This window comes from Drosophila miranda, chromosome 4 (genome assembly GCF_003369915.1).
Source record: "Drosophila miranda strain MSH22 chromosome 4, D.miranda_PacBio2.1, whole genome shotgun sequence".
NCBI lineage: Eukaryota > Metazoa > Arthropoda > Insecta > Diptera > Drosophilidae > Drosophila > Drosophila miranda.
The window spans coordinates 10,770,447-10,792,553 of NC_046677.1; the positions used below are offsets into that span (position 1 = coordinate 10,770,447).

Here is a 22,107-nt window from a genome sequence, read left to right on the forward strand (position 1 = left end):
AGCATGCAATCGCCGTAGACAAGCCGTTCCACGTGCAACCAAACAACACAGATTCAACAGTTTTCTGGGATTTTATTTTTACAATAAGATTGTTGACGTTTATATTTTTATTTTTGTTCAAATATTAAGTGACTTCGGTGTATGCGGACGCCCAACGGACAGCAGAGTGGTCTTTGATTTTTGATTCTTAGGTAACAGATTTTTAAGAGGCTATAAAAAATACATGATTTTGGGTACTAGCTGCTGCCCGTCAGGTGGGGGAACAGACAGCACACACACAGAGCGTAATGGATATTGAAAAAAAACAGTTTTAATGGAAAGCAAATATATAAATATGTATAGAAAATACTAAGACATTAGTATACATAGGACAAGTATTACACACTAGGTTTAACAGGCTTTTCAACTTATGAGGTAACAATTAATTTAAGCGCTCGAGAGTGCTCCCTAGTTAGTCCTTCGCTGGACGAACTAAGCTCACAGGCTAGCATTAATACCAGATATTATATATACACACATATATGCTCAAATCAGGCCCATATCTAATCAGCTTGTTTCGGTTTTCGTTTTCTCGTTATCGTTCCGTTTCTGTTTCTGGTTCAAATCGTGTGGAATATGTATATGAAAAACCCCACATTTGGGGTCTAGCACTGAGATTACATTTAACGACAGGAAAGGAAACCTTGAGTAAACCAAAAAACCGACAGTTTAGGAGGCTAGTCCGCGCTGACGACGCTTCACACGTGCATAGGGACCCACAGCCGGATCCATGATGAAGTCGTAAAGCACACGACTCCAGCTGGTGTGCTGTGGCATCGTCTCGTAGAATTCCGGGGCAATGCGCTTCACCTCCGGCAGGCGAGAGCCGGGCACAGCGGGAAAGTCATGATGCTCGTTGTGGTAGCCAACATTGAAGGTAATCCAATTCAGAGGGCCATAGTACGAGTACGTCTCGAAGCCCTTGGCGAACATATAGTGCTCCGATATAAAGTGCCCGGCCACCGGATGCAGACCCATAGCCAGAATGGAACCAATCAGCAGATAGGCCAAGGGCTTCCATCCCAAAAAGTAAACAATCAAAGCGTTGAACGTCAACTGCACAATGGTATTGATGATCTCCAGGCGTGTCGGGGGCTTGGGGTTAATCACGAGTGGACGGAATATATAGAAGAATGGCTGCAGGCAGACCCAAAGGAATTTTCCAAATGTGGTGTCAAAGAGTCGTGCCTCCAGCAGTGTGGGTATATCCGTATCGATTGCCTCGTCTCCTTGGTAACTGTGGAAAGGTTAAAACTACAATTAGTGTAAGGATTCAATAAGGCAGTATTCATCAGCATAATTGACAATCAACAAGGCATTTCATTAAAGATTAGATATAAATGTTAGACCCTTATCAGGTGTGTCCACTTTTAGTGAATGAGAGACTGTAAACATAAATGGTACTATACATATGCCAAGAGTTTAGCAATTCAATTGGGGAACTTTTGCAGCAGATAAGAGCTTGACAATGACTCAAATGGAGTGGAGAATAGAGCTACGTGACCAATTGAGGAAATGCAAGGATTTAGATATGCATATACTGCAAAAGTGAATTATTTCTGTATGGAGAGCTTCTGGCTATATGCCTTAAGCTATACATACATATATGTTTGTGACGGGGGACTCTCTTATCCGACACTCGACAGTGTCCAAGAAATTTAATAAGAGCTAGAGCTAAGAAATTGACTCGCGGACGGACGGGCTTATCATGGGGCGTATATTTCAAATAGAATTATGAAGGCGGCAGACACCGGGTGCTCCCAGTGTTGTATAACTTAAACCGCACCGGTATTATAGGCAATGCAAACAGTTGTACAAAAGGGCTGGAGGATGGGGCTGAGGAGGAGTAGGGGCCGCCCCACATTTACAGTTTTTTTCATGACTACGCCCCAGCAACGACAAATTAAAGCTCATCAGCCCCAGCCGCAGCCGCAGACCGCACCTCCGCCACCGCGGCCCGGCGCGTAACTGTAAACGATTGGATGTCATTGTATGGGTGTGAAGACCTACTCGTATACGATACATGATATATAGAATAACGTCATAACATCTAGTACATACCGATGATGTTCGAGGTGATATTTCTTGAACGAAATGCTCATGGGCAGGCCAATGGGCAGGTTGCAGATGAAGCCCAGCATTCGGTTGTGCATGGGACGGCTGTGTCCAAAGGCCAGATTGTGCGAAATCTCGTGGACGGCCAACATCAGCGAGTGATTAATGATGCCGCCAAAGCAATAGGCCGCGACGATTAGCCATGACCACGACAGGTCCTTGACAACGAACAGCGCCAGAATTTGTGTCAAGACCATGGCGCCGGCAATCCATTTGAAGTTCGGGTCGTGGCCGAACAGCTTCTTGATTTGAGGATACTTTTCGAGTATGATTTTACGGCGCGAGGCATGCGGCTCCTCCGTGTACACCCATTCAAAGTCAGTGCGCGACACTTTTTGGCCCATTTTCGTAGGGATATTTTAAATTTAAATGTGTTCTCGGGGATTCGAAGTTAGTGCATTGACATTATCGATCGAATTGAAACGCAAAACAAATGATTAATAATTTTTATAGAGCGGCTGATTGAGCGATGTGACAGGGCGGTGCGGGTGGAAAGAAAAAGTGACGGCCCAGCAGGGCCATCGACGTGAAAGTTGAAGCCATCGATATTTTAACTGATAACAACTATCGCCCCTTCAATTGAAGACTGAGGCTAGACACAAAATTTTTAGGGGAAAAACATGTAGTGTGAGAGAGAGATTTTCTGACAGCGCAGCACTAAAGAAACTTTAAATGTATCCTCTGTAATAATAGTTCTAATTTACCGCATATGATCAATTGTGCGTGTTTCTAAACCAGCAAACTATTTACCGGTATCAAAGTGTAGGGAAATGCGACCCTAACTATCGCAGTCACAGTTATCGATAGCTAGAACGAAAATGCATGCCTGAAAGATTTTAGCTGAATATCAATATTTAAATTAAATTCAAATTTCTTTTGCAAATTGCAGCTAAATAAAATGCAACAATAACACCACATACTCTGATTTTGTTCGCCATTTTTATACAATTTCTTATAATTGGTAGAGTTTAGTAGTATTACATTTGTAAAACGTTGTAGTTGAAGTAATTTAAAGATTACATAAAAAAGGTAAAGCGGCAACAAACCACTGCCGATGATGTTATAGTTGTTCTGATCGGCACGAATGGCTGATATGCCACTCCTTAATATGGCTGGCATAGCTCTGGGTCGTATGTGTGGGTGGTTCTATGGATGGCTCCACAGCTGTTGCTGCTCTGTTGCTGGTGGGCGTGTTGTTATATTTAAACATAAATTGTATATGTGTAGTTTTTTGTATTGTTTTTAATATATTTATATCAATAGTTCTAGAAAAAGCTAAAACAAAGGTGTGTGTTTGCAAAAAGATGTTGGGCTCGCCAATTGTTCGCTTTCGTTTAGCTTGTTTTTAAATATTACTCTTTCTTCAGATAGATGCAAATGGGGATTTGTTTCATATATGTATTTGTATATATATTTGTTGCTGCTGGTTGACGACGCAGTTTTAGAATTGATGTTACACAGGTGAGAGAACTAATTGGCTATGGAAGGCGGAGGAGGCGCGTGTCCACTCCACGGCTAGTGTTTTTGTATGGTGTTTTTGCCCCGGCCGACTGCTGCTTGGTTGATGTTTGCTGCTGCTTCTGATGTTGTTTGCCTGGATCTCTCTGCTGTCCTTGTCGATAGGTGTTGTTGTTTTCTGCCTTTTTTGGATTGATGTTTGGATAAATATTTAGCTTGAAGTTCTCTTTTAATATTGGTTTAATAGTTTTGCTCTCAGACCTTCGATTTTCTTCTCGCTGTTTTGCTCACTCACTTTTTAATTTTTATTTAGGATTCTCTCGATCTATCTTTCGCGTTTCTTGTTTCGTGGCTCAACAGAAACTATTTAAATCAAATCGGCAATATTAGCAGGCATTTCCTCAATTGTTGTGTGATAGAACTGTTCAATATCCTTCAGGATTCGTCGATCATCATCCGTAATGAAGTTGATCGCAACACCCTTGCGACCGAAACGACCACCGCGACCGATTCTGCAAGAGAACACATGATTTAAAGACGATGCCTTAGAAGATTTGGGACTCTGTAGATCTCTTACCTATGAATATAATTCTCGCGGTTCGAGGGCAGGTCATAGTTAATGACCAGCGACACCTGCTGAACATCAATACCACGCGCCAACAAATCAGTGGTGATCAGGACACGGGACGAGCCCGAACGGAATTGTTTCATGATAACCTCACGGTCACGCTGCTCCATATCACCATGCATGGCCGACACAGTGAAGTTGTGGCTCGACATCTCCTGGGTGAGCTGGTCGACCTTGCGACGCGTATTGCAGAAGATGACCGACTGGGTGATGGACAGAGTGTCGTACAGATCGCACAGGGTGCCCAGCTTCCAGTTCTCCTGCTTGACGTTCACGTAGAACTGCTTGATACCCTCAAGGGTCAGCTCCTCCTTCTTGACCAGAATGCTGACGGGCTCGCGCATGAAGCAACGGCTCACCTCGAGCACATCTGGCGGCATGGTGGCAGACAGCAAGATCACCTGCACATCTGGGGGCAGCATCTTGAACACATCCTGGATCTGGTCCTTGAAACCGCGAGACAACATCTCATCGGCCTCATCCAGCACGAACAGCTTGATATGCTGAGTGCGCAGCACCTTGCGGTTGATCATGTCGTACACACGACCGGGTGTTCCCACTACCACATGGCAGCCGGACTCCAGAATGCGGGCATCCTCGCGCACATTGGTGCCACCAATGCAGGCATGCGAGTGCACCTTCATGTACTCGCCAAGAGCCATCACCACGCGCTGGATCTGCGTGGCCAACTCACGAGTGGGGGCCAAGATCAAAGCCTGGCATTCGCGCACGGCCGTGTCGATTTGCTGAAGAATGGCAATCGAAAAGGTGGCAGTCTTGCCAGTACCTGAAGATATAGAGAAAAATTATGGTTAGATTTGGTTAATTGTAAAGGAATACATCATTTTCTCTTCTAGTCTTAAATTTGTGGCCTTGAGATATTAAGAAGTTATCTGACATTGATGATGGATTCAGGGGAAACCAAAGGTATTTAAAGGCAGAAAGCCTTTAAGGACAAGCCTCAATATAATCCGTCTTTAGAATCATGAATAATGGATTAGATTTGCTTCGAAAGATCCCTAAGCGTGAAGACAGCTGACATTTGCATAGATGGTGGAAAACAAGGGAGGAAATAGCCATTTTCTTTGTGAGTAGATCTGCAGGTTGTGGAAACCGAAACACTGCATTTAGATCATGTTCTTATATAACAAGACAGCTGACATTTGCATCGATCTTTGGTCATTTTACTTGCAGGTAGAAAGTCGTACTCCCATTTCGCGGCCACCACCACGACCTTCTTTCCAGGAACTTTCTTCGGCAGCAGAAAACAGAAAAACGCGCGGCAGACATCAGAAAAGTGGCGCGCAAGCGCAGACGTGAAGAGAGAGAGGCAGGCGAGAGAGAAGAGCGGCCAAAGAGAACAGAACTCGCTTGAGAGAGAACTGAGTCATCGACGCCGTTGCTTCACTCTTTTTTTTTATTTTACATTTTTTTCTGCAACTTTTGCACTTTCTCGAAACAATTTTTCTTTGTTGTTGGCTAATGTATATGGGATATTACTCACCCGACTGAGCCTGGGCAATGACATCGCGACCCTTGACGCACGGAATGATGGCGCGCTGTTGGATGGCCGATGGCTTCTCGAAACCATAGCCATAGATGCCGCGCAGCAGCTCCTCGCGCAAATTCATGTCATCGAAATTGTCGTAGACCTCATGCCAGGTCGACTCGATGACACCCTCGGGGTCCATGCCAGCGGGACCATCCTGAGCTATCTCACTATTCCGATCATCCCTGGAAAAGAAACAAAGGAAAGCCAAGAATTAAACACACAATTTTCTGTATGCATATGGTGTATAGAGGGGGGTGGGGAGGAAAATTTTCACTGCACTTTTCCCCATTTTCCACACACAAACTCTTCCCCTCCCTGACTGGCACACATTTGTTGGTTAGGGCGAATCGCGCTTAGCAACGGGGCGCCGCCACTTACATTATCAACTATAAAGAATTGACTAGAGAAGTTTTTATCCTGAATTTCGACGGCAGCCAAACCGTTCACTCTAACAATTTGTCGTCTGTTTTTTCCTACACTTTGGGAAAGTGAAGTAACAAAGAAATGTTCAGAATCTGTTCAGTTTTTTTGTTGGTGACTTTTCTCCAACCGAACGCGTTTCGATGATTTTTTTTTCTTTTTTGTTGCGAGTGCGAGTGTTCTCTGCTCTGCGGTATTTTCACGTATAAAATCTGACTGCTAGTTTCGACAGCAGCTAGGCGGCCTTTTTCGAGCGTAGCGTCCGCCCATGAATGTGTGCGAGCGGGACCACAATAGGGGGTGAGTATGTCAATGTCAGTGGTTGCTGCCATTGGTGAGAGCAGTCGAGCAGTAGCTTCGAACGAATATAACTGTGGACGCAGTGTTGCCATACATTTTTATTCGGCTTGCCAAATAGTAGTAGCGAGGGAAAATTATGCCGACAAGCGAAATTTTCTATCTCAAATTATGCCGATGAAAGGAAAACAGACAGAGAGAGAGAGAGAGAGAGAGAGAGAGAGAGAGAATGGGCGCAGAGCAGGGGCGCTGGAAGGACAACCAACAATTTGTTGAATTCGGTGCTTTCGTTTATAGAATTGTTACCAAACCGCTTTGGCATTGAAGTGTCCGAGAATAAACGTTTGCCGTCATTGTCCAGCCATGAGTCAAAGGCCTGCGAGTCTCTGCCACTGTGTGTGTGTGCGAGCGAATATTTATGCACTCTCCAGAATGACTCAAATATTTAAACAACGTCAACGGCCTCTCTTTGATCGGGCTGCCTTGCATTTTTAACTTCATTAGCATTATAAAAGTATTAAATATCTGCAGTGGAACAACACACTCATGGAACAACCACTATGCTCTCTATCTCCGTCCCTCTCTTTGGGAGCGCTGTCATTCGAGCGACAGCCGTCGTGTTCAATTTTTTCACACATTTTTAGCCGTCACAAATTTTTAAATCAATTTTTCTATATTATTGCACATTTAAATTGTCCTTGAACTATTGCGAAACGCTGCCAATGGACTCGGCTGATCGGTTTTCACAATTTTAACGCTTAATTTACGGTTCTTACTAACATTTTCAGAAAATTATTTGGCACTTTTTATACACGTGCTGCTACTGATTTGTTAAAACCAAGCAAAAGAGGCTCCATCTTGGCAAAGTTTTAGTGACGTCGAAAACATCGGTCGCTATCGATAGATGGCGGCGATCTATCGCGTACTGTCAGAGGAAATCCGGTGTTTCCGGCTAAATTTCACCATGCCTGTAAAATGTGTTGCTACTGTTGAATCTTTAAAAAATTAAGCAAGAACTTGGGGTAACGTTTCGGGTAATTTATTGTAATATTAATATTTTCTCCATATGACATGATGTGGGCGCTGCCACCCTGATGGAAAAAGAGTAGTGTCACAGGGTTGCATTCGGTTGAGGTAGCTGCCAGATCGACCAAAGTACTTTACAATCAATAAAGAGACTCCATCCAGTGTCTCCCTGGAAATGCAATATTAGTCCAAGAACCTTATACAGAAAGCCTTTAAACAGAGCACCTACCGGACCAAGAGTGAAGATCGGAGTGTTGTAACGCTAACAGAAAAGCTTTATGAGAAAGTGGCCAAAAAGCTGCCTGACAAGAGAAGTCAAATCCAGAAGGGAAGCCAAATCCTGTGTAGCCTAATTGTAGAGCAGAACAGTGTCCCAGCAATCAAGACGACCACGGCGATGAAGGCGATCTCTCGGCCGCGGTCCAATCGATTCAGCCCAAGTACCCTGGCGCTTCGGAAATGGCCACGTTTAACACGCTGCAATCTTTAAAGGTACGGAGCTGCGTAAATGCTTTGAAATTTGGTTTTCCTCGATGATGACTCAGAACGGATATCCGAGAATGATCCAATTTGGAGGTCGCTGGGCACGAGTTACTGTGCGTCGTCTGTTCAAGGGAATTCCAAGATTATGAATTCAATACCTGAATATGTGCCGCAAGTAACCGAGTCTACCGTTCTGAAGCAGCCTGACTAATATTGCGTCTTTATAGGAACTCCATGGGCCGCTGAAGGGCTGCCAACGATACAGAGGCGCTGATGGTAACTTTAATGCCAAAAGAATGCCCTGGCTTGGATGTCTTTGCGTGAGAATTAGAGTCTCCCTGGCGGCATCTTCGCCGATGATATGGGCTTAAGCAAGACCCTGAAAATGATTTCAGGAGAGCAATGTGAATGAGAGAAGGATACCAACGGAATAGCACTGGTGGATGGAATTCGAAGGGCTGAAAAAGTAAGTCGAATAAGGTTTTTCCAATATAAACTGATTATTTTCTTTGCAGCTCATCTTGGTGGCACCTTAGTCGTGTGCCCGGCCAGCTTGCTGCGCCAGTGGGAGGCAAAGGTTCATCATGGCTACAACCGCGAGACAAAGGCCAAACAAAATCGTGGGTAGAGAGCATAAGTCGAGTAATCGACGTTTCAGACTACAAGAAACAACAGAACCGTCTGCAGCTGGAAAGAAAATTTAACAGCTTGCCCTGCAAGGAGTTGCATATGATTGAGATTTCCTTTATCTTTTTGGTTCACAATGAGAAAATAAGCTTAAAGTATTTGGTTTAAGCATTATATGTATATCTGCTCCTTTTCCCACAGCCATAATATTTACGCGCCAAAATTTGATTTTTAATCTACTAGGTTTCGCTGTTTGTGGCGATAGTTTACACAACAGGGATGAAATATTCGGAAAATCGATTTTGACTATGAGTTGGACGGTGTTTTAGATTGATATGTCCGCGGTCCCACTGATTTTCTTGACAGTTTGGACACCATGTCAAGTTTATACTTATACTCTTCATAGTATTTTCTAAAATTTTCCAGTATATTTGAAGACGCGTTTTGGACACATTCTCTTTTTCAATGCACCAATGTAGAAATCGTGTAGAAATGCCATTTAGAAACAAGTCCCAGGCCATGATTAGCATCTTATTCCTTATTGCTTGCCATCAAAATCTGAATTTTTCAGGGCTGAGGGTATATTTACGGTATATCGGTATATAATGGTATATTTAGCCAGTTTCATCAATATATTAAATTTAAATTAAGCCAATCAAGTAAAAAATTATGTGGGCATGGCTAAATGTTCTATATATCTGGGAATATTCCACGGAAGATCAAAAACGAGGAATATGTAAAATAGAACTTGAATTCGTCAGTATATTTACGGTAGATTTTTTAAATGAGACTGTATGTTTCGGTATATTTCTGACGGTCGGACGGATTATTTTATCGAAAAGTCCGCGGTCACACTGGTGAACATTGTGAGTGGCTTCGAAGAATTTTTTCCAAATCCAAAATTGTTTAAGATTTAACGAAATTTGGTTGCCCAGAAAGTTGATTGAGTTGAGTTGAGTGAGTAAAGTGTGTGTGAATATGAAATTTTAATGCATATTATACGCTGGAAATGGAAAAGAACCACACACATGTACGCGCATTTTGGCCGACGGCGTTAGCTGTGCGTCGTCGTGTTACATGTGTGTGTGTGTATAAGTGTGCAAAAAATTAAGTGGGAAAAGTTCAGCAGCAGCCGGTCAGTTTGCTCAGAAAGAAGCACTGAGGACAATTTGTCAGCCTTTGCGAATTTATTACCCATGTAAATAGAATTCTTGTGGAAAAACCGTATAGCTTTATATATACTCCTGGCGTACATATATGCATTAAAATTAAAGTCTATTTTTAATTTATGACAGTTACTCAGTACCGGCCAAGAAAGCAGCGGCTCCGCTCCTCCATCCGATTCATAACACTCACACACTCAGCGAGAGAGCGAAGTGTGGTTGAGTCATCGTCTGCTCTCACTCACTCATTTGCATTATACGTTGCCGGCTGATTAATAACGGCTCGCCGTCTATGCCTTTCTCCCTCTTGCACACGCTCCAGCTGCACTGCACTGTAGCTGTGTGAGCGAGAGTCTCGGAAAGAAGTGGGGGTGAGTGAGTGTGAGTCACGTTTTGAGTGCTTTCCACTCTGGGAGCACACGTTTGGAGCCTTTCTGCATTCAAAATCTCTCTCGGACCCGACCCGAAAGAGAGCGAATACACCACCTTATATTCCAATCTCTCTCACCATCTCTCAATCGAATACAGCTCCCTCAATCGTTTTTAAAAAGTCGTGCAAGGCGGACGTGGAACGTGGAAACTGCTATTTCGCTGTGCGTGTGTGTTGTGTGGCTGTGCTCGCTCTAGTGTGTGTATAAGTGAGTTTTTTCAAACGAAAAAAATTTTTGAAACAAAAGTAGTCGATGGGCTTACAGTTATCCCCATACTTCCCTTGTATAGGTTAACTTATTCGATTCCAGACACAGTCGTTACTGTTGTTAGTCTAAAATCGTTCGGCTAGTCCCGAAAAAAAATAGGCGACAAAAATATAGTTAACTGGAAATAATTGTTTATAACTGTCTATCTCTCTTTTCAACCCTCTCTCGTTGCAGTTTGCACAAGTTCGAAAAAAAATAATTTGTAAGCAAATAATCGTCAACGTTGCGGTTTTTTGCTTTGTCTTCTTCCCCCAACTTCTACGCTGCACAAATAATTTCGGTGGCGTGTGTACTCCCTACTCCCCCCTCCGGAAAGCCGACAAAAAGTGTCAAGTGCAACTCTATAAATAAATTGCCAACGCAATAAGTTAACAACAAATCCGAAGCATCAACATGAGCTGGCAAGATTATGTGGACAACCAACTGCTCGCCTCGCAGTGCGTGACCAAGGCGTGCATTGCCGGACACGATGGCAACATCTGGGCGCAGTCTGCTGGCTTTGAGGTGAGTAAAACTAACGGTACTATTGCGTTTGACAATGAATTTTTCGAGCAAGTTCAAGGGTGTGACCAGGCCCACCACACTCACACATACACAGTGACAGTCAGACAGTGAGACAGACACAAAGGAGGCACATGCATGTCCGCCATGATTACTTTCGTTTCGTTGTGATAAAAGAGCCAGCAAGCAGCACTGCCACCCCCTCTGTTCTGTTTGAGTGTGTTTGTCGTCGTCCACCCCCTGCAGCCGTTGTTCTCTCTGCGCAGGCCCTCGCCCACAAGGCAGCAGCCTTGCTGGGTCCATCTCTGTGTGTGGGTGATCGTGTGAACTCTCACCACTACATAGATGGATTTATACTTTTCCTACTCTCTCCTCTCTAAGGTTTAAGCCTGTATGACATTTAGGGGACCTTCGGATTAGTGACATCGAATATTAGAGTAAGATAAGCCTTTGGGCAAATACAATGTAAAGCGAGGGAGCGGAAGACTAGTGCTCAAATTTCAACTGCTTTTATCAACAATATAGGGAGATGAAACTAGTGCTCAAATTACTAATCCACTGCTCTTCCCAAGGCAGATGAAACCAGTTTAAAGATGGCTTTTCTACGAATATTCTACTGCTTGACACTTGCATACGAAATCTATAAGGAAGATGAAACTAGTTTTCACATGCAATTGCTGTTAATTTTCTGCTCTCTTCAATTGTAAAATTAACTTCTTGCATCCCTCAAAAGGCCCCTGTCGCAATACTTCATTTAAACTAAGTGGAATTCCATTAGTTAGTGTCACACAGGCTTTAGTCAGATGGTTTCCATTAAAGTTTAGTTTTACGATTTCTGCTTGTCAGAATGCGATAAGAAGTGCCAGTCATATGCTTAATCGCCAATACCCCAATTAGCCCCATCTAATCAAACAAATTTGTTTGTTCCTCTCTGCCGCTTTACTATCAAAATCTCTATATGTGTTTGCTCCGATGATTCATTCTGTTGGATGATTCGTCATTTGGGGCACGACAGCTGCTACGCTGCTGCTCCTGCAGTTGCTCAAGCCATATTCGTTCGATTCATCATCAAATAATACAAAATGCATTCGACTGAAAGGTGTTTTCAGTAATCTGATATCAGCAGCAGCCGGTACGAATATGGCATTTGCCAACACTACTGTGATTTGTGTGATAATGCAAGCGCGACACACACTCCCTTTTTTTTGTCAGCAGCGTGAGAGGGAACGAGCGGCAGCGCGCGAGAGAGCACCCTTTTATCAACTTCACTCAATACTTTGATATGCCCGTACGTGTGTGTGTGTGAGAGAGTGTTGGAGTGTGGGTTTTATTATCTCTGTTTTTTTCTGTTCGTTTCCTCCCTGCCGGCAAAAAAAAAACAACTCTATCAAAAAGAAGGAAAAATATCTTGGGGAAAAAAGCGCAGCCCCAAAGCGAACCAACAAATGCCGCGTCATCAACAGCCTCGACTCTTCAAATGTTTTAAGAATTCATTTTTTTTTTGTATGCGCGCCACGTTTTTTGCTTTTTTGGAGTGGTTGTGTGTATGTGTGTGTGCAACTTCCTGCTGACTCCACTCCACTCCACACTCCATTCCATTCCATTGCCATGTGCTTTTATCCTGCTTTGGCTGTTGCGCGCCCCATTCTGTGGGTTTGTGGTGTGGGAAGGGGTGTGCGGGGTGGGACTAGGGACACTCCCTTTTTGCTTTGTTTCGAGTATGAAAACCCGATCTTATTGCATTAGACGGAATCGATGTCGATTTCGATATTGGGACATGACATAAATTTCCCAATGAGTTGGCATTTGATTATTGCAATAGCAATGATATTTTGGCAATGAGTTGGCAGTCTGTCAGTCGAACAATTTCCATTTTTAAGCCGCTTTTACGTAGATTTGCCGTGTGTCAACGTCATCATCTTGACCACACAATCATATCAACTTGTATTGTGTGTCGTCTCTCTCCCACATTTCGTTCGTTGCTATTCTCCACGCGTACACCTCTTGCCATATCACTTTCATTTCGTTTTGCTGGCTCTTTATCTCTCCCTGCTTTTCTTTGTTTCGTTTTTTTCTTTACCTACTTTTGGTTTTAGTTTGATTTTATTTTATTTTTCATCTTTACCGATGATTCATTACCAAATATTACCAAATAAAGTTGTATATTCGAATTTTGGTTCAGTTTTGGATCAGCTGTGTGTAAGGCCTTGCCAGACTGCTTTAGGAAATCTATAAGGTTTTATGTGTGTGCGTTTGAGCCAAAAGTGGATTCTCGCTCTGGAGGCTTATCAAAACAGATTTTTGCTTTAATTGCGCCAAAACCATATGAAAAACCTGCTTTAAAAGGTAACATCAACGAAATCGGTTTTTCTTATTGCATTCCATAAATAGAATATTTTTTGTCTCCCAAAAATCTCCCAAATCATTAGAAATCGTATGTTTCTGCAGTAAACAAAGAAAAAATACTGCTTCTTGGGGAATTTTTCCTTATCGCTTGCCTGTTCGCTCGAGAGTTTTGCCCAAAATGTGTGTCATTTTATTAATTGAGCTGCCGCTTAATTTATTAAAAATTTTTGGCATAACTTTTGTAGGCAGCAAACCGGCTTTTTTGAGACTCGGAAATCTCTTTCTCTCTCTCTCACACACACTCATGCGATTTTCGTTTTTTATATTTTGCACTCAACTGGAAACTTCTCGATGCTTTTTTGTGGTCCTCTCTTTTGAGAGAGAGCAAGAAAGAGAGAGAGAGAGAGAGAGAGAGAGAGGGAGAGTGCGCATGTGTCACAGTTTTGTTGAATCCAAAGTGAGTAACTATTAATCATGGTTGTATTAATAAAAAATAAAACCAGAACAGAAAGAAAATTAATCGAATAGCAGCTGTTATTAAAAGAAGAGAGAGAGAGAGAGAGGGAGAGAGCGAGAGGGGCCGCTGTCCTTTTTAGTCAAGGCTAATGACACTCTCATTCTCTCATTCTTTGCCCTCTCTCCCACTTGCACAAGTCATTCAAGTGTGCAAAACTTGTTTTTTTTTTTTTTAAGAATCCCAAAATCAAGACGCACCAGCACCATATCCCCATCCTCATCCACACATATCCCTTTTTCAGTGGACGACGAGACGACCGCATTTTGTTAATGAGTTGGCAGTCGTCGATATTGCCGCCGCGTGTTGGGTTCTCAGTTGTTGCCAACTGTTTGCGAATGGGTGGTTACATCGGGGTGGGGTGGTGGTGCTTCCAGCGGGGGTTGTGGCGGCGGCACTCTGGGTCTGTGGCAGTGGCTGGCTGGTGGTGGGTTTGTGCCTGCCTTTGTTTGATGCGTGGGTTGTGTTTCTTGCTTGCCTGCGCCGTCTGTCGCAGATTACTTTGATATTTTTAACAGAAATTAATGTATTGTGTGTGCCTCAGAAAGGGCGCGCCAACACCAAAAGCACTCCCCAGATCCTTTCTGCTTTCTGTTTCCATATTGCAACACAACGCGCTGACGCATACAAATGAATATACAAAACGTGTCCGGCCATGCGCCACCTTCTTACACACACACCGCACACTCATAAATTTACACAAATTTATGGAATTTGCGCGTGACACAACACTGGCTCTGGCCTTTGCCTTTTGGTTCTCTAGGATGATGATATTCCAAAAATATCTCCACTAATATCTCCAATTGTTCTTCCTATTGGTATTTGCAGATTACAAAGGAGGAACTGGCCAAATTGATTAGCGGCTTCGACCAGCAGGATATCCTTACCAGCAACGGTGTTACATTAGCCGGCCAACGGTACATTTACCTCTCAGGCACAGATCGTGTGGTGCGCGCCAAGCTTGGGCGAAGTGGAGTCCACTGCATGAAGACAACACAAGGTGAGTTTTTTTGTTTTGTGACTGGGTCTTTTACAAGGTTCCACCTTGAAGAGAATAAAGCATTTTCAACCTTTGCTTTTTAGTTGGAAGATTACAGAATGAGAGTGTTCTTGGACTGCCCAGAAGCTTTCAATGCAAAGAAGATTTATAGACGAGTATATTCTTAGATTACCTAGTGGTTTTTGGCAGAAAGAAGGAAGCAGTTGAGAACGTAATGGAGTAAATACAGTTGCCTTCCAGTTTGGAGGTCTAGAAGAAGAGAGTATTTCTTCGAATTAAAGCATTCTTTGGGGACAGGTTTTTCTGGAGTAAAAATATAACTTAGAGATGAAATTTATTAGACCATATCATGGTTATTTTTCCAAAGATAGGTCCTCAAAATTCTTCTTCTACATAACATTATCCAAAAAGTAGAATAGTTTTGGGAACCAAACGAATATTCCATATAGATATGTATGCTACAAGCAATTTTTAGCAAGATTTGACTATAAGACGTTACAGCAGTCATAGAAAATGAACGAAACCCTACAATTTAACAATTCTTTTGTTACCTTTTTTATAAAACTACGGGGAAAGCCAACCCCAGGCTCACTCGCTTCGCTTGCCCGCGACAATATGACCAAAAATAGTACGAAAAGATATCTGTTTAACCTTAATTTGTGTGGGAAACATCATATTCTTTTTGGGGAAATTCCAGTATTTCAAAAACCCAATATAAGTGCAGTCGAACCCCACGCAAACGAACCGAAGTTCATTCGTCGATGTCTGCCCAATAGTCTCCGATAAGGCATTATCAGCTGCTTCTTCGTTTTATGGCCCCGCAAAACAGCCGCAAGCAAATAAAAGACGGAGGAACAGTATTTGTTAATGCCACTTGTTCTTTCGTTTCGCGGGGACCGCGCGGACTTATCGTGCAAGTGCAAAGCACTTGATCCAAAGCCCAAACATGGCTCAAGATAAGTGCCTGGCCTTCTGGCCTCCTGGCACACTGCCAGCCTGCCACCCTGCTATAACCCTATGATAACTATGTGAAAACTGAACCAAAGAAAAGCTCATTAGGGTGGCTATGCTGCTCGCTCATAATTATCGCTAATTTGTTGCACTTGGCCAACAAAATAAAGCAGAAAAAAAGAGAGCCAACAGCTAGGCTGAAAATGATGGTCCATTATTATTATTGTGTGCCGCTTTGTTGCTCCATTTTTCCGGTCAACAAGCAGCAGCGGCAGCAGAGCGGACCCCGACGACGCGCGACGTTTCGTTTTTCATCACCTTGTTTTTCAGCCTGAAAAACAAGCTACAAATGTTTGAAAAAATCTTGGCCATGTCGCACAGCTGCTGCCACAGTGGGACAATGCCATGAAATGACAGTGGAACAAGGCTAAAAAGAATGCTTCCAAGAGTTTTGCTTTTTGTGGAAATCAAAGCTAAGTTCCTTCTTTAAATGTCTTGACTTTAAAGTCCTCTATATTTTTGGTGTGAAATATAAATTTTCTGTAGAAATTTGACTGATTTTCTAGTAAAAACCAAAGAATATACAATTACCAGGAGGTGCCAAAAATCTGTTCTATGGCGGGCTTTTTTTTGTGACGCCCCATAGATAGAGGGGCGCGTGCGGTGTTTCAATTCTCTCTTCCCCTATGGTTCGTTTCTGACCTCGGCCCCGCTGCCTACTTGGCTTCGGCTTTTCGTCAGCTGAGTCGGTCCCCAGAATCCAACAAAAATATACACAGTCTTTGGCGAGGCGCAGAAGACACTTACTTTTCATTTTGAAGAGTACAAAATACACAGTTTTATACTTTTTTGTCTCTCTTTAAATATAACCAAAAATATAAGAGTGCACTTTCCAGTGCAAAATCAAGGATCTGTTGATTTAAGTATATTTTTGGTGATTACTATTTGTTTTTTCCTTTTACCGAACTACCACTGTTTTTATGTTTTTCTTCTTTTCGTATTTGTTTTTTTTTGCATTTTACGACCAGTTTGGTTTGCTGACGCGTCAGCCTCGTCTCCATATTTGTACAGTTTTTGTGGCAACTGTTGCGCGCACACACACTTACACAAACGAAAGCCCCACAGTGCCACATACACACACACACGCGCGCACAGCAATGCTGCTCGCCTCACGCCTCCCGCCGTTGCAGGCACAAGCTCAAGGTTATTGCCATAATCCATTTCAAGTGCAAATGTTGCACAGTCTCCTCTGCTGTGTGCTGTATGTGCCCCATGTCTCTCTGTCTCTCTATCTCTGTCTTAATGTGTGTGGGGAATAAACCGCAAAAAAAGAAAGACAGAAAAAAAAAGACAAAAAACCAACGGAGAAGCCGCCGCATCAAAATAGACATAGAAAAATAGGCAAGAAATGGCAAAAATAGGTAAAAACTGGTCTAACGTCTGGCCGGATTGGCTGACTGTTCTGACGGTTCTCTGGCTCTGGCTCTGGCTTTGGGTTTTGGCTACGGCTTTGGCTTTGGCTTTCGTTTGTGGTCGGGTCGGTCTGTGACCTAGCTGTGGAGATCTGGCGCCATACATACCACTACCACACGCGACACACATGTGTGTGGCAGTAACAAGTCGCGGTTATGGCTTAAATACAGAGGAAATACGTTAAGTGGAACCATTAATAAATTTTAGTTCAGGATAATCTAGAAAAAACTACAATTTATTGAATTGAGCTATAGATTAGGGGGATAAATCGATAAATGCTATTGGTTTATCATTTTATACTTGGTAAAACTCTGGGGGCTTTTTATTAAAGAAATTTTAACATTACAAAAATGCGGCAATGAAATCCAATTTCTTGCAATTACGAAATCCGTACACTTTTGCTTCACTGTCAGAGGAATTCGGAAAGAGAAAAACAAGATCAAAAGACAGCCTAGAAATTAAGTCTTGTGTTGAAATGTATGACCATTCGACATTTTAATATGCCAATCCCTCTAGTTCTAGGTACAAATTAATCGGGAAAGTTTTTTTTCGCAGAGAAGCTCTAAAGTTCTGACGAATTTTCATGATAAAGTCCTCGAGTACTTTCAATCCCCCAGCCCCCCACTTCCTAACGAGTATATTGCCACAATTACACGCTACTTGCATTTTATCCCCCCATCTATGGCTCTTCTAACCCTTATAGTCCCCTGCTGTGAGGAATTCCCGACAGTGTTGGTTTACGGTCGAAAGACCGCAACAATGTTACTGCTGATGTAAATCGGATTATTGTTTAATTATGCAACTAACAGGCATTTGAAAACAAAGCACAATTTGATATGTTACCATTCGTTATGGTTGGATTACTTTGGGAGGAGAAGGAGAAGAATAGATCTAACAATATAACAGATTTTCATTTATCGATTCTCCGCAACGAATTGGCAGCTCTGTGGCTGTGTGGGTGGCCGATGACAGCTGTCAGGTGGCAACAGAAACTGTCACATACCTCTCTCGTGCGACTGAAACGACTGAAACGGCCAGATACGTTGGTTTATTGACCCCTCGGGCCGGGGCTTTGTCTGGGGGTTTACTCTCCAATTTGTGCTGAGAGCTGTGCTCGCTCAATCAATTAGGTTTCTTCTCCATCAGCAGCTCCACATCATATTTTCTGCTCATTTGATTAATGTATTAGCTACTCAAACGGAGACCCGGGACGGAATACCGAGACGTTTCTCCACTCTCATCAGCACACTTTTGAGCTAAGCTCCAAGACCAGACTTGTCTTGTCTTGTCATTCGTGTTCCTCCGCCTCATGTTGTCCCCTCTCGTTTGGGGTATGCGATTTGTTCTGGTTTGGTTTTGTCTGCGGTCTGCACCGCCGCCTGTCCGTCCGGTTTTCACCTGGCGACGGGGACGTTCACGACACTCTCTTTATTGAGAGCTTTTATTCATAATTTCTTGCTGCCTCTCGAGCAAAACTACTGTTAGTTCTTATTTCTATGCTGCTGCCTGCTTTCTCTTCACCTTTGAGAGCATTTGATTGTCAACCGGATAGAGGTTTTTGAAGAAGCATTACAGAAAAAACGAGGGGGAACGTTGTGAGTTGCTGCGGACACCGCAACTCTACGGTTATACCCGATACTAAGTCAGTATGGCTCTCCTCCGGCAGACGCCGCTAATATTAAACGACACGACAAAGAGTGCGTGCGAGAGAGACAGAAAATCAGTCTGAGCGTGACGTCGGGCGCTGCGTAGCCACTGCAAATTGATTTGTTCCTTTTGGCTATAAAAATGATCCGATCTGATCCAGATTCAGCAATCTGATAGATATGGTCATTATCTATGATTCTGCGTTTTTAGTTTTCTCGAATGTGCAATATTGTGGATGCAACAGATTTTCGTCCTTTGTGTGGGCGGAAGGGGGTGGGGCGAAATTTTGAGATACACGTTTTATAGTAAGATCTAACAGGAGTGCGGATACCAAATTTGGTTACTCTAGCCTTAATAGTCTCTGAGATTTTTGAATATCCCCAGATTTTCGTCCTTTGCGGGGGCGGAAGGGGGTGTGGCGAAATTTTGAAACAAACTCGTCTCGGTCCGATATATTAGGAGTGTGGATACCAAATTTGGTTGCTCTAGCTTTTGTAGTCTCTGAGATCTAGGCGCTAATGTTTTACTCTAAGCAAAGCCGCCTATGCTACGTGTGTGTTAGAGAGAGACAGGGCGAGAAAAAATGAAATTGTTTTCTTGATGCTGGCTATAATAATTATACGATCTGGTTCAGATTTTGCACTCTAGAAGATATAGTCATCTTCTACGATTCTGCGTTTTTAGTTTTCTCGTATCGTCGAAATTGTGGATGCCACAGATTTTCGCCCTTTGTGGGGGCGGAAGTGGGCGGGGCAAAGTTTTGAAATATTCTTGTAGCAGTGACATATCACAGAAGTCTGGATCCAAAACATCGTTGCTCTAGCTCATATAGTCTTTGAGCACTAGGCGCTGAAGGGGACGGACAGACGGACAGACGAACAGACGGACAGATGGACGGACGGACAGACAGACAGGGCTTAATCGACTCGGCTATTGATGCTGATCAAGAATATATATACTTTATGGGGTCGGAAACGATTCCTTCTGGACGTTACACACATCCACTTTTACCACAAATCTAATATACCCCAATACGCATGTTGAGTATCGGGTATAAAAATTGCTATAGTTATGGAGATGTTGAAGGAGAATTTTCTGATTATAGTGAAAGCGATTCTATTCAAAGAAGGATCCTTAAATAACTATTGAGAGATAAAGAAATAGAGAAAATAATTTTTGCTGAAAGGAAGGCGTTTCAAGGGTGAGAAATCTTTCAAACCGTAAGGAACTGAATGGTATAGGATTTTAATGAGAGTTCAGAGAAGGGATGCATTTAAAGTTGATTTATGCCACAGTAAGGAGAGGAGAGGAGTAGGAGAGAAAGATAGGTTTTGGAAAAAAAGCTTTCGTTTGCATTTAAAGTTGATTTATGCCACAGTAAGGAGAGGAGAGGAGTAGGAGAGAAAGATAGGTTTTGGAAAAAAAGCTTTCGTTTCATTTTATTAGACAGACTAGTAAAGAACTCTTATAATTTTTGTATAATAACAATTTCCCCTCCCTTTTAATTTTTACAGCCGTCATCGTTTCCATCTACGAGGATCCCGTACAGCCCCAGCAGGCCGCTTCCGTTGTAGAGAAACTCGGAGACTATCTGATTACTTGCGGGTACTAGATAGGAGGGAGAATAGATCAACAACACAAACAACCACAACACCCCCAAAACAAAACAAAACAAAACAAAACAAAACAAACTACACCTCCATCAAAAACATAAGAAAAACACCCCAGCAACAACCAGGAAACAGCAACAACAGCAGCAGCAACAGCAGCAACTTTGATATGAAGATGGAGAGAGGAAAATGCTAATAAGAAAAAAGAAAAAAAAAAATGGAAGTAATTATTAATATTTAAAATATGAATTAAATTCCCCCCCACTAAACGGCCTACGAGAGGATACAAGGCCCTCAAATTCTGTTCTGAAAACGCAAATCAATTACCCGCAAAAAACAACAACAACAATAAACTACAACAAAAAAAATTATAAATTTCTCTGCATTATTATGATTAAAGAAAACTTTTGGTTTATACGATAAAATAAAATATAAAACAAAAAACATTAAGAATTCCAGTCCTCATCTAAAATCCGAAAACTTTGGAACAAACGTAGAATTGTAAAACAGAAAAGAAAGAAAGAACGAACGCAAAGCAACGCAACGCAAAAGCAAACAAAAAACAACAATTTTTGAAACATTTTTTGTATAGCAATATATACACCCAGTGGTATATATATATATATATGCAATGATATATATATATATATATCTGTACACAGCCAGAAATGAAGAATAAAAAGAGAGTGAGTGAGTGAGAGAAGATATCGGAGAAGAGAGAGACTTCTGAGGGTAGGCAGAGAAGAGCAGAGAGAACTCACGAGCAAAAACGAAATAATCGAAAGTAAATATATATCTATATATATATTTATATATGTAAACTATTTGGAGATCCATGCAGATGCTCTATTTATACATGTGTGTGCGTGTGTAGTGTGGTATGCACGTGTGTGCGGTGTGTGAACACTTTTTATACGATTGCGAAACTTACATAAAATAAAGAATCTAGATTCTGTTTTCTCAATTCCAAATCCCCCAAACCACGCCATTTTGCCATAAGAAATGTCTATGTATAGGGTATAGGATCTTGATCATAATCACACATTCGCTCGCTCTCTCTCCATCTCTTTTTCTATACATCTCTTCTTTTTTTTTGTGCGCATTGCTTTTCATGTTTCGAAAATCCTATCATACTACATCATACATAACATACAAAAAAAACCTTATATGTAGACCGTTAAGTGCAGTGTGCAGCCCTGGGGTATGCGTTGCCCAACACTGAACCGGAGGAACATTCATTGCTGAAAGTGCACCACTGAGGAAGAACAGAATTCGGCAGTTAAATCGCCATTTAAACTCTCTTACCATACGAATAACGTAACAAACAATGCATGTGTAACATTTAAACATACGATTACCATACTACAACAAATCATACATAAATTAATGTGGCTTTTCCAGACCCTCCCCACCCACAAATACTAGCCCCATACTCTCTCCCTCTCCCTTACCCTTAGCTTCCCCCTTCCCAACGAGTCCAAAAAACACACACAAAACAGACATTTTTCGTACAAGCAAAGGAAACGTGAAGTAAAAACCGAATGCATAAATATATGAAT

At 42.4% G+C, this 22,107-nt stretch overlaps 3 protein-coding genes and 1 long non-coding RNA gene across 7 annotated transcripts; 2 read left to right on the forward strand and 2 right to left on the reverse strand.

Annotated features, from left to right (window-relative positions):
- Positions 1-65: 65 nt before the first annotated feature.
- Positions 66-2,668, reverse strand: LOC108162838 (sphingolipid delta(4)-desaturase DES1). Its single transcript, XM_017297780.2, has 2 exons — positions 2,101-2,668; positions 66-1,276 (listed from the first exon to the last, which is right to left on the reverse strand). The coding sequence occupies exons 1-2, from the start codon at positions 2,496-2,498 to the stop codon at positions 709-711; spliced, it is 966 nt and encodes a 321-aa protein (XP_017153269.1). The 5' UTR covers positions 2,499-2,668; the 3' UTR covers positions 66-708.
- Positions 2,669-3,378: 710 nt separating this feature from the next.
- Positions 3,379-7,384, reverse strand: LOC108162840 (eukaryotic initiation factor 4A). Of its 3 annotated transcripts, XR_001775606.2 has the most exons (5): positions 7,290-7,384; positions 5,745-5,974; positions 4,190-5,027; positions 3,908-4,124; positions 3,379-3,794 (listed from the first exon to the last, which is right to left on the reverse strand). XR_001775606.2 is itself a non-coding variant. In XM_017297781.2 (4 exons), coding segments are annotated over exons 1-4 (1,215 nt in total). In that variant the 5' UTR covers positions 7,292-7,383; the 3' UTR covers positions 3,379-3,979. The 3 variants fall into 3 exon arrangements, 2 of the variants coding, with proteins under 2 accessions (XP_017153270.1, XP_017153271.1); XM_017297781.2 differs by having other exon boundaries at positions 3,379-4,124; positions 7,290-7,383; XM_017297782.2 differs by lacking the exon at positions 7,290-7,384 and adding an exon at positions 6,171-6,274 and having other exon boundaries at positions 3,379-4,124.
- A 111-nt stretch (positions 7,385-7,495) lies between these two features.
- LOC108162841 lies at positions 7,496-8,957 on the forward strand. The gene is made up of 3 exons (XR_001775607.2): positions 7,496-8,027; positions 8,246-8,484; positions 8,534-8,957. It is a non-coding gene; the product is annotated as an uncharacterized LOC108162841 (long non-coding RNA).
- Positions 8,958-9,492: 535 nt separating this feature from the next.
- LOC108163250 (profilin) lies at positions 9,493-21,884 on the forward strand. 2 transcript variants are annotated; one of them, XM_017298419.2, is made up of 4 exons: positions 9,493-9,602; positions 10,681-11,010; positions 14,696-14,867; positions 20,453-21,884. In XM_017298419.2, the coding sequence occupies exons 2-4, from the start codon at positions 10,900-10,902 to the stop codon at positions 20,548-20,550; spliced, it is 381 nt and encodes a 126-aa protein (XP_017153908.1). In that variant the 5' UTR covers positions 9,493-9,602; positions 10,681-10,899; the 3' UTR covers positions 20,551-21,884. The 2 variants fall into 2 exon arrangements, with proteins under 2 accessions (XP_017153908.1, XP_017153907.1); XM_017298418.2 differs by lacking the exon at positions 9,493-9,602 and adding an exon at positions 10,337-10,446.
- The last annotated feature ends 223 nt before the right edge of the window (positions 21,885-22,107 follow it).

Excerpts from the sequence above, each read along its gene's own strand:
- LOC108162838 (XM_017297780.2), bottom strand. The coding sequence starts at position 2,498 with ATGGGCCAAAAAGTGTCGCGCACTGACTTTGAATGGGTGTACACGGAG. Across the intron at positions 1,277-2,100 it reads TATCACCTCGAACATCATCG|TTACCAAGGAGACGAGGCAA; the intron begins GTATGTACTAGA and ends ACCTTTCCACAG.
- LOC108163250 (XM_017298419.2), top strand. The coding sequence starts at position 10,900 with ATGAGCTGGCAAGATTATGTGGACAACCAACTGCTCGCCTCGCAGTGC. Across the intron at positions 11,011-14,695 it reads CGCAGTCTGCTGGCTTTGAG|ATTACAAAGGAGGAACTGGC; the intron begins GTGAGTAAAACT and ends TGGTATTTGCAG. Across the intron at positions 14,868-20,452 it reads CTGCATGAAGACAACACAAG|CCGTCATCGTTTCCATCTAC; the intron begins GTGAGTTTTTTT and ends TAATTTTTACAG.
- LOC108162840 (XM_017297781.2), bottom strand. Across the intron at positions 5,028-5,744 it reads CATTGCCCAGGCTCAGTCGG|GTACTGGCAAGACTGCCACC; the intron begins GTGAGTAATATC and ends CTATATCTTCAG. Across the intron at positions 4,125-4,189 it reads CGCGAGAATTATATTCATAG|AATCGGTCGCGGTGGTCGTT; the intron begins GTAAGAGATCTA and ends GTTCTCTTGCAG.